At 39.3% G+C, this 16,905-nt stretch overlaps 1 protein-coding gene across 4 annotated transcripts in view; it reads right to left on the reverse strand.

Annotated features, from left to right (window-relative positions):
• The window catches only part of FBXW7 (F-box and WD repeat domain containing 7), a 146,320-nt gene that overhangs the window by 16,301 nt on the left and 113,114 nt on the right, over window positions 1–16,905 (reverse strand). For all 4 annotated transcript variants that reach the window (XM_063136268.1, XM_063136267.1, XM_063136270.1 and 1 more), the window contains 3 exons: window positions 16,153–16,287; window positions 2,953–3,076; window positions 663–799 (listed from right to left, as the gene is read on the reverse strand). In XM_063136268.1, the coding sequence (XP_062992338.1) occupies window positions 663–799; window positions 2,953–3,076; window positions 16,153–16,287 (396 nt within the window). The remainder of the gene's footprint in view (window positions 1–662; window positions 800–2,952; window positions 3,077–16,152; window positions 16,288–16,905) is intronic.

The following is a 16,905-nucleotide window of genomic DNA, read 5'->3' on the forward strand; positions in this document are numbered from 1 at the left end:
GCTCCTGTCAATTAACACCATATTACCAAATAGCACTAGTAAGTTTTACTCATCCTGCAGTGGTGTCCCCAAGTATTAGTGACTGCCGTTTCTGATAGGTTTAATTGCAGTCGTTCATTTAATTTGGAGGACATGACAGCTTGTGGACAGCCTGAACCTGCCTGAAACGGAGACACTGGTGATGCCCTGTGCAAGTTTTACCTGTCTTCCAGCCTATTTACTTTTTCCTATTTAACTGAGCAGAAAGCATTGAGAATTGAACCTTCATATTCATAACCCAAGATTGGGGTTCCTTTCTTGATGACTCACTCCTTAAAGTAACAGAGAGGTGGAATCAAGGGGCTAGTTATTTTGCATTACTATTTTATGTACTGCATCATATTCTTAAGCATTCAAGGAATTTGAATCTCATAGCTGCCAGCCTACCACAAAGAATCAGCAAAAACACAAAATCCATGTTTTCACATGCTAAGGCATAAGACAATGTCAAGAGATAGTGGCGAAATGTAGAAAATACTAAAACCTGAAGCATCTGAACAAGTCCTTTCTCCAATTATTTGAACATTTTTTAATGTCAGAAATGATTTGGTTAGTATGGACCAACAATAAGACCTGATCCTACTTAATTCATTATATAATATTCTTAGTTCAAAGATGGTTACCTTAGGAGATTTAAGCTCTCCTCGCCGCCAGTTAGTATCAATTCTGTGCTGTCTGATGTAAGCACTTTTCCATGGACTATGAATGAAGCCCGGTTTTATTACTTTCCTCCTCTTGATATGCAATGGTTCGTCAATCCCTATAATTTTTTTTAACAAAACCAAAAACCAGAAACAGACACACATGTCAGTTTCTTTCTTCTTTCCAAAAGCATAAATCTATTAATAACTTTGTGGCATTCTCACACCATTTCCTACCTGATATCATGCTATCCAAATCTATTCTATCCTTCAGTCTCTAACACAAAATCCTATACTGGAGTCTCTACTCATCTGCCCTGACTATCTCAAGACCTTCATTTCAGACTTTATTTCTTCTGTAATATCTGCTGCCCCACCTCCAATTTCCTCTTTTTTTCCAGTTATGATTAATCATGCATGGTTTCATTTTCAAGCTTTTCATAGGTCTAGGATTTACTCCCCTGAGATCAGTTATCTGTTTCTTGCTACATTTCCACTGAGCTAATCCAGACTTTAGGACAGAATCTCATACTACTCCTCATTTAATTCTTTCCCTTGAACATCTGCATTGTGAAAGTTATGCCATTGACACTCACTTTTACTTAAATTCTCTAATTGCCTTTATTCACTGTTACTGCCAAAGACTTTCCTAATCTTTCTGTTCATTTTTATTACAAGGAGGATCTTAAGGTTCTGTGCTATCCTCTCTATCTTTACCCACTGGTGCATCTCATTACTAGCTTGAAATGGTTGTTGCCAGTACATGTGGATCAACACCCACTTCTAAAGGACTGTTTGTTTCCTAGCCATTTGATTTTTCAGACTTGAACATAATACAAGACAAGTACAACACTCATGTTTGGACAAAGAGAGGTGCTCAACTTCAGTCATTTTGTCAATCTTTAACATAACAGCCAGGTTCCAAGCCCAAAATCTGGAGGAAAACATTCTTAAACATGTTTTCTCCAGAAAAGAGAATACATTTCCATATATTGTTTTTCACAGAAGTGTATGGTAACTAGGCACCTAAGTCATTGAATTTAATTAACACTGGCTCTCTGGTTTGCCTAGAAACCTTTGAAAATTCTTACCTAACCAGATTATACAACTGATAAGAAGCCACTGAAACCAATCACTTCTTGTTTTCCTTCAGGGAATGGTTGGCTGAGCACAAAAACAGTTAATAAACAGAAGGTCTTCTTGCACTTGGATAGACTTCAACATCTTGAATTTTGGTACTCCCTATTTCTATTGGACATTAAATAATTTTGCTTCTTAACAGTTAATTTAGCCTACAACTGATACATACATTGGCCTATCTTTCCTCATTACAGTACCATGCTGCTCTCTGCTTGATGTTACTAGGCCTCAAAATACCTCCTACTTGCATATCTACCAACCATACATGAAATTTTCACTTTGCTTTCACATTTTTGTGAAGAATTAGAATACCCATAATTTATAAGTCATTTCTTGCTATCTATTCTTTAACTGTAAAGACAGCTATAATAAGCTGCTGACGATATTAGCCTCACTATTCTTGCAACATCTATATCATGCATAGTACAGGCAGGACCAAAGCCATTTTGCTCCCAGCCCATTTTGCAGTCACTGCTGCCACTACCACCCTCCTTGTCACACACTGTTGCCAGTTCAGGCACTGCAATGCTGAAAACAAGCATTGCAAGGTTTCCCTGATCTCACGTCATTGCCAAAACCTTATAGGATTTAGCAAAGTCTTGCAAGAGTTTAGTGTAATATCAGAATATGTGTGGGAAGCCTATCTAAGGCCTCTCCCCACATGGCCTGGGGTCAGTCTGTGGGCAGCTGCTGCCCTGTCTGGTACTCCACCTACTAGATCTTGGGCACCAGCTGCCAAGTGCTCCAAGACCAGGCAGCCATCCTGCCAGGCCATAGTACTCCACTGGTAGTGTGGTGCACTGGGATTTCGAGCAGACAGAAGGGGCTTCCTGACAAGATGTGGAGTGCTGCCTGTTGTGCGGTGGCACACTTGTTCGAGCAACGCAGTCAGGCAGGAGGCAGCAGGGTAGAGGCTTGGGCAGGCAGGGGTGAATGCTTGTTCAGCTTAGTGGGACTCCCTGTACTTTTGAAATAATGGCTTTAAAAACACCACATACCACATTGAAACAAGGCCAACCATTATATACAGAAAATGTATATTCAGTTTAATTATCTTTCCATAAATGAAGATGCATAACTTATTTGGGTGGGGTCTCCTTTTATGACTAAATCTACACTTGCTGAGTCTTACCCTCCTCTCTGCATTTCTCTCTCCACAGAAGATTGTCTTCTGCCAGAATTCTCCAGTATCGACATGTCTGTGCTGCCTGCAACAAGTCCTTGGGATCCAGGAATGAAAGCACATATAGAGCCAACTAAAACAAACAAATAAACAATTAAAAGTGAGAGATTAAACTTATTGAGATCATTGTATTTTATGAAATTTATTGGATCTTACAATCACACAACCAAAAAATTGAGATTGACATAACCACAATGCACATATAATATGACAGACTGTTAAAATTAGCAGGGCCAACAAATACTTATGATCTCGTAGACATACATGTGGATCATAAATACCACAAATACTAGACAGAGTTGATAATTATAGCAATGGATATGGATAAGAATGTTTTCTGAGTAACTGCACAGTATCTATTTAAGCTGGGTGCCAAGGGCCTTCTAGACAGGATAGCAAGAGGCACTGCTCTCTTATGCTGCCTTTGCAATGATGCCACTAATGAAACCATTAGCACATGCTTCAGTTGCAGAAAGCCGACAAGGAAAAATGAGAGGATGACAAAATCACATGACAGGGAGCATTCCCTTCAGCAAAGGGAAACCTGCAGTGCAGCAAGCCCGGAAGATTGTTGCTTGAATTAAAGAGAAAAACTGAGATATGTTTAAGTTTACCATTTTATGGAAGAAAGGGCCACTTTCTGTAAGCTGCAAACTTGCTCCAAAGCGAGTCAAGTGAATCAGTTAGAGATGGTTTGGAATCTCACCACTTTCAAGCAAGAATTTGAGAAGGAGAACGAGACCTATGACTAATCATTTCAATGAAGTTTACACTGGAACTAATGCCAAAAAAATGAAGAAATTGTTTCTGTAACAGCCACCAACACCTTTTCTATGAGTAAAGTGGGTGCCACCATGGTGAAGATACACTGTGTGCCAAAACATACTTAGGGAGAAGGCATAAATTGGACCCTGCTGTAAGTGGGTGAGTAGAGAGAGCCTGGAGGTATACAGGAAAATCAAAGCTTGGTGTGGGTGGGGAGTCCTACATAAATCTTTTTTTAAAAAAGCATATGTGGGAAAAAATAGTTGAGCAACACAGCTGCATTTGGAGGATTAGGAGAAGGAACAATGGTAAGCAGAAAGGACAGTGGAGGATGGGAATCTGTTTGGATTCTTCTCAGCCCCAAAGTTGGAGAGGAGAGAGTAAGTGAATGCACTATTCAGGCTTGTACACATATTCTGCTCAGCCAAGCCCCAAAATTATAGTCCATCTAAATCAGGCTGTCATTTGAAACAAACTGAAGATTTTTTAAAATATTTCCTTTAAAAATAAATAAACATGTTTAGCAGAACATGCATAGAGAGATAAATGAAGTCAGCAATGTTGAGACAGACAAGGGAATCTGATCATCTCGCATGGATTTTTTACATTTCAAAGCAGCTGATGGGTGGGTAGAGAATCTGAGGTGGGGAAAATGTAAGGTCTGAATCTGAGTGCAAAGGATGTACAGGCTAGGCGAATGGGTCAGGAAATCCCTAAGCCATTCTCCTCACTCCCCACTTCTAATCCATACCTACTCTTAACAGCACCTCTCTAACCTATGGCAAACCTCTCTAATCTTTGACAACTTTGCATGGCCAGGAGGGCCTCTTCCTGCCATGCCAAGCATTCAGTTTGGTGGTTTAGGGCTGGCTGGTGTGAATGAAATAAACCTTGGAGTCAGAAAAGAAATGGGGTGGGGGTGGAGTTGTAATGCCCTCCTCTTCTTTGAGTATAATCCCCTTAAGCATGAGCCTGGTGAGAGCTCCTGAGAGAATAAAATACCTTACAGAAATACCTTACAGACTGCTAGCAATTTAAAAAGTTAACAGAATAAATTCAGTAAAAGAAAGCATTTTATTTTAAAAAACTTGGTAGAAAACCACAAGCAGCTAAATATAAAGTGAACATATTTACACATCCTCTTTGCCTACCCCGACAGGTGGAAATATACAGAGCAGGCAGTGGTAAGAAGAATTGTGTTCAGTTCAAGTTAGGTTACCAAGAATTAGTTACAGTTCACAACCCTGAAATTTTGTTGTGTGGGAAAAAGCAATCAGAAGGGAAGAAAACACCTGAATGTTTCTAATATACACAAAGAACGTGTTTGAAACTATGTTGTCAAGAAAAAAAGCTGAAACATAAAACTACGTACTAAATACTGAGAGTAGCCAAGGGCACAATCCTATGCATGTTTAGACAAACAACTGACTGGGGCATGCTGGGAGTTGCAGGCCTCTTTCGTGTCTAAACATGCATAGGATTCCACCCAAAAGAGTTAATCATTACATAATGGAATATGATGGAAAGTCAAAGAATTTTACAACATCTGTTAACTGGTCAGCATTCTCTTGCACAGCATTTTCTAGCAAAACATCACCATTGTATCAGTGTACGTTCTTTTGTTTCTATGGAAGATAATTTAAGAAATCCATCGTGTATATTGTTTTTGAACAGAGGAAAAACTGTGCATAATGTGGTCAATATCTATTAATTCATTAATCAATTACATTTCTATACCACCTAATAGCCAAAGCTCTCTGAGCAGTTCACAACATTTAAAACCACAAAATGCATCATAAAGTACAATATAAAATGTAAAAGCTTAAAACTACAATATAAAAGTACCAACCAAAATAAAACCTAGCAGCAATGCAGAGGCTTAAAATACATAACAGATTTAAAACAACAGAGCTAAAAGACTAACATGCTAAACACACACATAAGTTTAAAAGCAATGTTTGAAATCAAAACATAATGTGTATAATTTATAGTTACAAAGCTGGAGGGGAGTGACAAAAACAAAAGTAGTGCCAAGATATATGAAGTACAACTGCTGTACAAGTCCCCACTTATGAGTGCTGTGGAACAGATAAAGCCAAAGAAAGAACCTGCCCAGAGACTTACAATTTTAAAAATGACGGAAGTGGAAAAGGACACACACAAAAGAAAACAGGAAAGATTAATTGAGGTGTAAAAGCCCAGGGGAACAAATTAATAGCTTATTAAAATTCAATAAAGTTTGAGATTGTTGTGATAGGAGTCATGCTCTGCCCAGTTTTGGGGATGACAGAGGCTGATACTCCTCCTCAATCTTCTGTCTAATGGCCTGACCTTTCCCTTGGTTTAAATTACATGTCTGCATGTGTTTTGAGGCTGCTTATATACAAGGTCACAAGGCAGATGGGAGAGAAACTACATCATCACTACTAGTCATGATGGTTCCAGTATGAGAGGCAATATGCCTCTGAGTACCAGTTGCTGGTATCACAAGCAGGAGGGTGATATAGCTGTGGTCAAGTCCTGTTTGTGGGCTTCCCATAAGCATTTGGTTAGCTACTGTGCAAACAGAATGCTGAACTAGATGGGCCTTTTATCTGTTCTTATGTTATTAGCTACTCTTTGCCTTGTAGCTGATGAAAACAGCTTTGCAGATTTAAAGAGATGACAGCTACTCCCCTAAAGATTTTAAAGATGCTCTTTATCATGGGAAGAAAGGCTTATATTTAAATAATGGATGATAACTAAAAACAACTGAAGTAGGCTACTATGGAAGAAAATATTTGACATAGCAAAAATATGTAGTTTCTACGCATATTTTTTCTCAAGTTAAAAAGCAATTAAATAATTAAAAAGGAGAGCAATCTAATTTAAAGGCATTTAAAGTTATTAAGACTAGTAAAGATTGGAAAATTTCAGAAGGTTGGAGGGGGGCATGATCAGAAACCTTTACAAACATCTGGAAACCCTATCAAATTTGGGACTGGATTGTTGCAAAGCAGTCCCCTCCTCCTTTCACCAAGGAAACTTACATTTCCAAACCAAGAGAACCAGAAAGGGGGAGGCTGGCTATTAGGATTTGTAGGCCTCTTTCTTAAGGCCTGAATACTTCTAAGCATGCTCAAAAGTAACCATTGCACAGGGCAGTGGCTTCCAAGGCCCTTTGGTTCAATAAATTGGGCCAGGAGTTATTTGAATCTACCACTGGGATCCAGGGGAATTATAAAGAGCATTTTTGAGCATGTTTAGGAAAATTCAAACTTGAGAATAATGTCTACCAACTACTTGTGTTGCCAACTACTTATTCCCACCCAGGCCCAGTGTCAGCGCCCATTATGGTCGGGCAAATACCAGGGTCCATAGGCTCCAGCAGGCCACCAGAGCAACACTAAGATGTGTTGTTGTTTCTGTGTAAAAAAAGAAAAGTTTTTAAATAGAACTTTCAGTGCCAAGCCAGGCAGCTCTGCAATGGCCAGCATCTTCTCTAGGTCCTCTGAGCTTGCCTTCACCATAAGCATACTATGTGGGAAACAAGACTGCATCTTCTGCAGCGTTGTATGTCTTTCAGCATGAGCCCTTGAAAGCAGACAAGATGTTGTGTCAACACAGGAAGGATTTGACCTGGGCTGACAGGTATTTTTCCCCTCTGTTTTTCTTTCAAGGACCCCTGTTTTAAAGTGTAGTAGACCAGGCGGCCCTGCAATCGATTCCCTAAGCCTGGTTACAATTTGCTCCGTCAACCAGTAAGCATGCTCAGGGAGTATCCTGGACTGGCAACTTGCGGCCCTCCAGATTTTTAAGCCAACAACTCATTCATCATCCTTCACCAATGGCTATGCTGGCTAGGGCAGATGGGAATTTGGAGCCAAAGCATCTGGAGGGGCATAAACTGCCTACCTGTGGATTAGGGTAAATACTTGGAGCTTTCTCTCAAAAACCTTGGGGAAAAACCCAAGCTAATTACAAGGTGAGTTGGGAGGGGGGAGAAGCACATCTGTCATTGATTGGAACACAGTAATAAAACAAAGGAAAGGGAGACAAGTAAAGATTTTCAGGCTATTGTAAACAATGTACAAGGTAGGAAGGTACAACAGACACAGTCCCATGGGGAAAAAATATAACAGGAAAAATAATGTTTCACAATATGAGTCTTTTAAGGAAATATACAATACAAAAATACTATTATAGTTTATATATAAATAAAAGGACACCACCAAATAAAACTAGAATTTAATTCTGCCATGAGAAGGTTCTCAAAAAGCAATGAATTTAATGAATATAAGAATAAGAGAATGCCAGTTGTGCCAGGAAAGAATTGTGTCTTCTGCACTCCTTTCCAATCGTATAGCATGTGATCAGGAAGCCTGTTCCTTGTTTAAGAGTCCCTTGTGCACAGAACTGCATTAGCATTTTATGTTTGGCACTTCTGCGCAAACAAATGTTTGCTCAGACATCAATAGCCATGCCAAGCCTTAAGCAGCACATAGCTTCTGGAGTTTTTCTTAGGTCGAAAGGAACAAGCCTCTAGATTTCTTGTCTCAGAACCTTATGGTGAAAAAAACTCAGTTACGTAACAATGCAGTATATAGAGTGACTGGAGTCAACAATAAGCACTGCAGGGGTTCAGGAAATTACCTGTTACTTCAGTCATGTGTTAAAATTGGTCCAATGATATGACCAACTGGACAAATCAAACTAGTTGGGTGGGAATGTTCAGATCTCCCTCACTATCTCTCACCACATGACACACATCTGGGTCTTTCCTATCAAAGAAATATCATTTCCCAAGTATCCCATATAGAAAAGAATCTTCCTTCTGATTACCAATATACCCCTTAAGTATATGACACAAAATAAAATGTTTTTCCTCTTTCTCTTTCCTATAGTCCTATTAATGCACTGGAAAGACTGCTTTAACCAGCCACTCAGTGGATTTCAACATTTTTCATTCTAATACTTTACAAAAAGGTATATTCAATAAGGCTTTATTAGAAAACCACTATTGGTGTTTGCAAGGACACACATTAAATTCATTGAAGATACCTTCAACAATGGTGGGTGTGTATCCTCCTCAAATAAGCTATGTCGCTCAGGTTTGGATGATACAACAAACTGCACCTGATTGGGTAATTAAGTAAATGGTGCCCAACAAGCCCTAAGGCTTTCAAAAGCCACCATGGCTTGTTTAAGCTATGGTGATTGTGCAATCCAGGCCATTGTGCCTCAGCAGCCACTGGCATTGGTATTAGAAAAAAATGGACAAGAGACCATTATGGTCACTTATTAAGAGTCCTGTTGTTGCTATGTGTCAGCTGCTCAAGATTGGGAGATTGTTCTGTTCAAACATTGTGCAAAGGTCAGCAACATGGTGCCTTCCAGATATTTTGGTCTACAACTTCCATAATCCCTAACCATTTGCCATGGTGGCTGGGACTTATGGAAGTCACGGTAAAACAACTGTAGGGCACCAGTATAAAGAAATTAGTTTTCACACTTGAAGTAAAATTTTTGCTAATACAATAACATGGGCTGACACTTTTTAGGCTGCCTTTAAGACACAAAATTGATCTCCAAAGAGTCCCACAAGAGTTTAAATTAAACTAAATTAGAAACAACTATAAAATATAAATGAATAAAACAAGCAACCAATTTAAAAAAACACAACAATCAATACTGGCAGGTAGTCTAATATATAAAAGTATCTTTGATAGCTGAGGCGTCAAGAAGTGGCAATTGGCAATGAACTCATGACTAGACCTAAAAATGTTTTTGATCAATGGCAGAAAATTGTAAGGCAGTGTACTATATGCTATAATGATGCCTCCTCAACAGAAGTATTATTATGTCATGCAAAGCTGGCAGTTGGAAAGCAAACTTGAACATTTACAAGTCATATATGCAACAACATGTTGAGTTAACATGTTTGTTGCTACTGTTTGAACATGTCAAAAATTATTTTTAAAGCCTTGTAGAAATGTTCTAGACAGGAATGAGAAAATTCTGAAACCTGATTCTCAATTCAGTGGGTCTACTTTGTTATCTTCCCCCCCCCCCCCACAAAAAAATCTGGAATCTAGTTTAGTCATTATTTATTATTCCTTTAGGCGTAAAAAACTAAGAGGGTATCCAAAAATAACAACAAACCTCAACATAAGAAAACATAAGAAGTGCCCTGATGCTGGATCAGACCAAGGGTCCATCTAGTCCAGCACTCTGTTCACACAGTGGCCAGCCAGCCATCGGCCAGGGACCAACAAGCAGGACATGGTGCAACAGCACCCTCCCACCCATGTTCCCCAGCAACTGGGGCACACAGGCTTACTGCCTCGAATACTGCAGATAGCATACAACCATCAGGGCTAGTAGCCATTGATAGCCTTCATCTCCAGGAATTTATCCAACCCCCTTTTAAAGCCATCCAAATCGGTGGCCATCACCACATCTTGTGGTAGCGAGTTCCATAATTTCACTATGCACTGTGTGAAGAATTATTTCCTTTTATTTGTCCTGGATCTCCCACCAATCAGCTTCATGGAATGACCCCGGGTTCTAGTATTTTGAGAGAGGGAGAAAAATGTCTCCCTATCCACATTCTCCATACCATGCATAATTTTATACACCTCTATCATGTCTCCCCTTAGCCTCCTTTCTTCCATGCTAAACAATCCCAGTTGATGTAACCTTCCCTCATAGGGGAGATACTCCGGCCCCTTAATCATTTTAGTTGCCCTTTTCTGTACTTTTTCCAGCTCTATAATATCCTTTTTTAGGTGTGGTGCCCAGAACTGTACACAGTATTCTAAGTGTGGTCGCACCATAGATTTGTATAATGGCAGTATGATACTGGCCATTTTATTCTCAGTTCCTTTTCTTATAATGCCTAAAATGGAGTTTGCCTTCTTTACAGCGGCCACACACTGGGTGGACATTTTCATCGAGCTGTCCACCATCAGAACCAGTACTAAAACAAAGTTTAAAATTCTAGTCCAGATAAATACTAAAACCAACAAAGAAATACAGATAGAGCAACCAACAGCAGTCCAATAAAACCACTCTGGAGAACTAATGGCTCCTTAAGGCACTACTAAAGCATGTATCGAGGGGCTTGGAACTGCATTCCACTGACTGGAAGAGCATTCCACATCTATGGAGCCACTGCTGAGAAATCCCCTTCCCCTATGCCCCCCAACGTGATTGTTCTTATTGGCGGGCATTTTAGAAGGGCCTCAGTTGTTGATCTTAAAGTGCATGCGGGCTGATATGGGTGGTGGTGGTCCTTCAAGTGGTGTGGATCCCAAACCATTTAAGGCTGTAAAGGTCAAAAGCAGCACACTGGTGTATTGCATTAATGGAGAAATTAATGTATCTGGTCAGACAGGCTACTTCTGAAAATTATAAAGATTGTTTTCATGAAAATTGGGAAGCTTTTATAAATTTGGTCAATAATAAAACCATCATAGGGTCTCCACACTCATATAGTTCTTGCTGGAAAGACATTTCAAGATGAATGGAAGATATAACCTAATATGGTTATCAGAGTCATAGAAACACCTAATTTTTGTAGGCACATCAGAACCCCCTAATTAATTGTAAAACACTGATTGCTTTTATGAAGTTCACCCAATGATTGATTGATTGATTGTTGATAGTTTGTATGTTTAGAATGAATGAATGAATGAATGAATATGTAATTATATCAAGAAAATCACAAAAATATTTTGGGGGGAGACCCTACCACTTTTAATTAGACTTGAAAATTAATTGGGAACCAATGTAACTGGAGCAGTCTGTGTTACAGGACCTGACCAACTGGCACAACAGTACTTAGGTGGCTGCATGTTTCACCAGTGAAGTTTCTAGAATTAAACTGCTCTACGTAGAGTTTATTAGAGCAGTTTAGCCTGGATGTCACTAGGGCATGGATAACTAAGGCAAGGTCAACCCATTCCAGACAGGGCTGCAGGTGGTAGACAAGCCTAAGCTGGTTTTTTAAAAAAAGCATTACTGGCCTCTGCCGCCACCACTACCACCTGAACTCCCCAGTTAGCTGTAAAACTGTACTCTTGATCCTTCAAAAGGAGTGCAACTCCATCTATAGCTTGATGCAAAACTCCAGCTAGAGTAGGAGATTTCACTAACAACAGCACCCCATCTTGTCTGAATTAAATTTCAGCTTTGTCACCCTCATCCACTGCGTCAAGATACTGATTCAATTCCACAGCCTCCCTGGAAGAAGTGGACTACAAAGAGGTAGAGCGCTTGAGGTAGGGAGTATCACTCACATACTGATGACACTTCAGCCCAAACTTTGGAATGACTCCCCACAGTGGATTTATGTAGTTGTTAACAGAAAACAACCTTGTGGCCTATCAAAAGCCAGTAACTAAGGGGTGGAACAGAACTCTCCCACCATCGCCTACTGATTTGATTTTGGCTTCTTCAAGAGTGCCCTCACCACTGCTTCTTTCAAAGCAGATAATGATCTGATCATTTATGTCAGTACAGCCATTACTGGCTCCCCAACTTACAGATCACTTCTTCTTAGTCCTGTAGAGAAAATGACTGTTACAGGAAAAAGTGACTGGGTTTGCACAGTACACTAACCCACACTCAGTGGTTGAATGTGGGTTGTTGTTGAACCTTGGGTTAATTGTCTGAACCTGTGTTGTCTGAACCCAGGACATTTTCCACAAGGTGGCTTATTTTTCTCGAACAAGCTTCCTTGAGAACCCATGGTTTGTTGCTGGGTTGTTCGGGGTAATTAACAAACCACACTGCATGGTTAAAAAGCCACTCTGCAGAAAATATGTTATAGATTCAGATAACATGTTAACCCATGGTTCAAGAAACAACACACAATTCAGCAACAACACACTCAGCCACTAAGTGTACGTTAGCATGTTGTGTGAACAGCCCCAGTATGTCCTATGACAATCAATGGGCCAAATATTAACTGAGATAGGCTCATGGCTGACATGGTGGCCATGAAATCCTGAACCATTCTTGACAAGATAGCCTCAGTGTGAATATTGAAGTCCCCCCAAAACCACCAATTTTGAGATCCTCAATACCACCTTCATCAACTAAGGAAGGGAGGCTGTTCACAGCTAAGGAAGGGAGATTGTTAATGCACTGACTACTCCACTGCCCATCAGAATCCCAATCTTGGCTGAGGTTCTCAATATCAGGTAGAGATATTCAAAACTGGCTTTCTGCTGGATATGGTAACTGACCAGCGAGATAGAATCCCTATAGAGCAAGCAAGACCACTGACCCAACCATAACTCAATGACACAAGCTAGACCAGTATGCTTTCCTTGATTAAATCAGAAATGATACATCCTTTCTTATTGGGTGACCTGGCATTCATCAATGGCACTGACAGAGTAGAGGGGCCTGCAAGCAAGCCATGAGAGTTGGGGGTGGGCCAGATTAGAAGGGGAAACAGCACATAGCTATCTCAAAAGCCTTCCCCTTGGTTAATGTCATCACCTCCCACTGTCATAACATCTTCTGCCCAGCATTATACTTACAGTGGCCCCACATGCCTACACTCCTACACACATAACAATCCTCAATCAGCACCAAGCCTACAAAATAGTTTAGAGTGATATGGCTGACAACACCAATCTTGCTAGTGTAGGTTGGGAACCAGGCAACCAAATGACAACAACTCTCAAAGGGTAAAGGGTTGGATTGGGCAAAGCTTGCTAACACATTAAAAGAAATGTATCTGCCCCACCCAGAGTATAAACAATATACTCTTTAAAATAGTGCTCACTAAGACTTACCAAGGGATGTGAGGACCGGGGGGGGGGGGGGGAGAGACACACATTGTTAGAGTGCCTATCACAGACTAATTGTGTCCTCAGTATGATGTAGAATACTGCTGAAATATTTTTTTCCAGCATGTTTTTTAATCTGGCGAAGAGTAATAATTAGCTGAAGCTAAACATTTGGCAGTAGCTGCCTAAAGTACTGCTGATATTCTTATATACTTGGAACATTACTGACAATCAATAATGGCATTGCACACAAACACATTACGCTTATTAATTTAACGTATTTGGATATGAAAACCTTTGAGCTATTATTTTCCATGACAATGGCCTATAGATTTTTAAGAGGTGTTTTCCATGAGACAATCAAGTTAGAAACGCAGAGGCACCATTGTTTATGTCAGTTACAGGAAATCTTCAACTTCAAAAAGAAAGTGAAAGCTAGCTGTACACTTAGCCTTTCTTTTTTAGCAATTTTCTTGAATAGCATTCTTTCATAAACCATTTTGAATAATGATTATTTCAAGAGTTCACTCTGTGACAACATTATTAGTGTAGAAATGAATATAATACATTTCACTAGACAGAACAGAAAAGCTTCTATGAGAAAGGTTTTAGTTAAAGGTTTTAGTTAACTTTTTAAGCAACTGGTTCAAGGAAATGAGTAACAAAGGCTTGTTTTTATCAAAATTGTTTTACAGTAATGATATCTATTAAGAGTGAGAATTGCATGTATCATATATTGCAAGAAAGATTTACATATACCAAACAACTAGATGCTTTGGCCAACTGACACCAAATAAAAGCATAAATAGGGAAAATGATTGACTAGCTTAATGTAATACTACAGGTAGAGCTAAAACTGAAGACAAACCCTACCAGAGGCAATGTACCAATCAATGAGAAAAATACTAATCCTGTCTAACAGGTGCTGTTAAAAGAACTGATGAGAAACAGATTCTTAGGCCTTAGCTAGACCTATGTTTTATCCCGGGATCGTCCCTGCCTTCTCCTGGGATATCCTTTGTGTCATTTACATGAACAGGGATGACCCTGGGATGATCCCAGGATAAACCTTAGGTCTAGCTAAGGCCTTACTTTCACAAAAACATTCACCAGGCCGTGGATTCCCACTGGAGAGCACGAGTCAAGAATTTACTTTCCCATTGACTTAATTTGATTTGTTGAATTACATTGTGTGTTGCACAATGTCCATTCACACTTTTGCCTGAGGGTCAGAATAAGGAGTTGTGGGCTGCATTTAGACAGCACAATAGTCAATGGTGGGTTAATGGTCAACTCCATGGTTAATAGAGGTGGATTAATAGTCAACTCCCTCCATGGTGGATTAATAGTCAACTCCAGTCTCTCCAGACAACATGATTGTAATCAACCATGGTGTGGATTAAGACGTTGAAGTCAACGGTGTATTTGATTGACACATCCACCACGCTCTACCCCCAGTCCTTCTGCTGGTATCCCATCAACCATTGCGGGTTCTGCCAGCTGGACTAGAGCAGCTGCCACAGCTTTTGTTGCTCTTGCCAGGGGACTCTGTAGTCACTGAAAATAACTAATTGTGTGCAAGGAAATAGTCGATGGTGCCCAACGCACAGCGCAATAACCAACAGTTGTTCCAATAATCAACTCTGCACAGCCTTGGTTATTTGCACTGGTTATTTTGGCCAAATACCCAACCATGGTGTGAAAAAGTCCCAACAGATGACACAATAACCAACCATTTACTATTTAACCCACCATTGGTTACCATGTTGTCCAAACCCAGTCTTAGTTATGTTTTCCTAGAGCTAATCTGTTCTCCCAAGATTTATTATCCATTATTTTAGCTCTAGTTAGCCTTTGAAGAGGGACAGGCAATTTATTTTAAAAATCTAATCTTTTATGGTGGCCTCACATTATGGAAAATGTTTTCCAAGCATGGAAGACATGTATTAATAATGTCTTTATTTTCCACATTGTAAACTAGTCCAGACAAAGTAAGGGTACAGAGAGAGTTGTAGTGAAAGTTGACTGCTCTCTTCCAGCTGCCATCCTAGACAAGTCTGAATGCAGCAGTTACAAACTACTGATATTGTAACAATCCTGAAATCACACTTTCCACAATCCAATTAACCTTGATGAGACTATAAATAAATGAATTCTGAATGACAAGCTCCCTTACATATTCTATATAACTAAAGATAATTGCGTAACAAGCCATATGGAAGTTTACTCCTTCCATAAAATGTAGTGCAGACAAGATAAAAAGCTAAAATGCCAGTAACACAGTAACTATTCAAGACAAAAATCATAAAGAAACAACGGATTAGAACACTTCCTAAAAGCTTTCAAGAAAACTAAAATATAAGACACAATTGTAGCAAACCAGCATGGGACATATCTACGTCACTGGTCTTACAAGCATACAGTACATTAATCCAAGAATTACATTATTAAGTCATGGCAGTTTGTCAATTTGCAACCCTCTTTAACTGTGTTACGCTGACAATACTGAATACTATAAATAGCAAGGAAATGTTTAAAGGTGGCAGATTATTTGACATAGTCAAATAATACCCAGAGCCCAGTATTAAATGATAATCCTCACCTCTTTTGGGAGCAAGGAAATGAAGTCACGTTGAAATTGGGGCTCTATCACTTGCATCATATGCTTCACTTGTGTTGGTTCACAGCTATCAATCAATTCATCTAAGGCAAGTAACTTCTCTGGTCCACTCCAGCTCTGAGAGAGACAAAAGTTTATTTAGTTTCCACAGTATTTGTTTTAATAGAACTATGCACTTCAGAAGTTTTGTAATATTTGAAAACTGCTATAGAACACACTAGGATGAAAAATTATTGCAATACCACCCAGTCTGTGAGGGAATTCAAATGAGAAACAGGTGTACAGTCATCCAAATGTTCCTTAGAAAATCATAAACTTTAAATAAAAAAGAGAAGTAAAAATTGCAAAGTTTATAATAGTAACTTCATTTAAGGTTCATTTGGTCTTGTTTATTACAAAAAGGGGTTTATAGCCTTATGTACATCTGCCACAATATAATCTTCCTGATTCCTGGCTCTAAACCAATATTTTGTAAACATCATTTTATGTTAGGAAGGAAAGAGGGAATTTTGACTAGTAATTTTCTTACTTCATATTCTTACTAATGGGTACCATAAAATTTGATGGTTTTAATAAGGCACTCATCTGTGAACACAGCAGATTAGGAAAACCATTTGCAGAAAAATTAATAACTGAATATATAGCACATCAGACAAGCATGTCTTCTCTCAAACTCATTTGGGCTCAAAGAGTTTAGATTTGCTACTCAAATGCCATTTATAAAGAAAAACAATT

This window comes from Elgaria multicarinata, chromosome 10 (assembly GCF_023053635.1).
Source record: "Elgaria multicarinata webbii isolate HBS135686 ecotype San Diego chromosome 10, rElgMul1.1.pri, whole genome shotgun sequence".
NCBI classification, from domain to species: domain Eukaryota; kingdom Metazoa; phylum Chordata; class Lepidosauria; order Squamata; family Anguidae; genus Elgaria; species Elgaria multicarinata.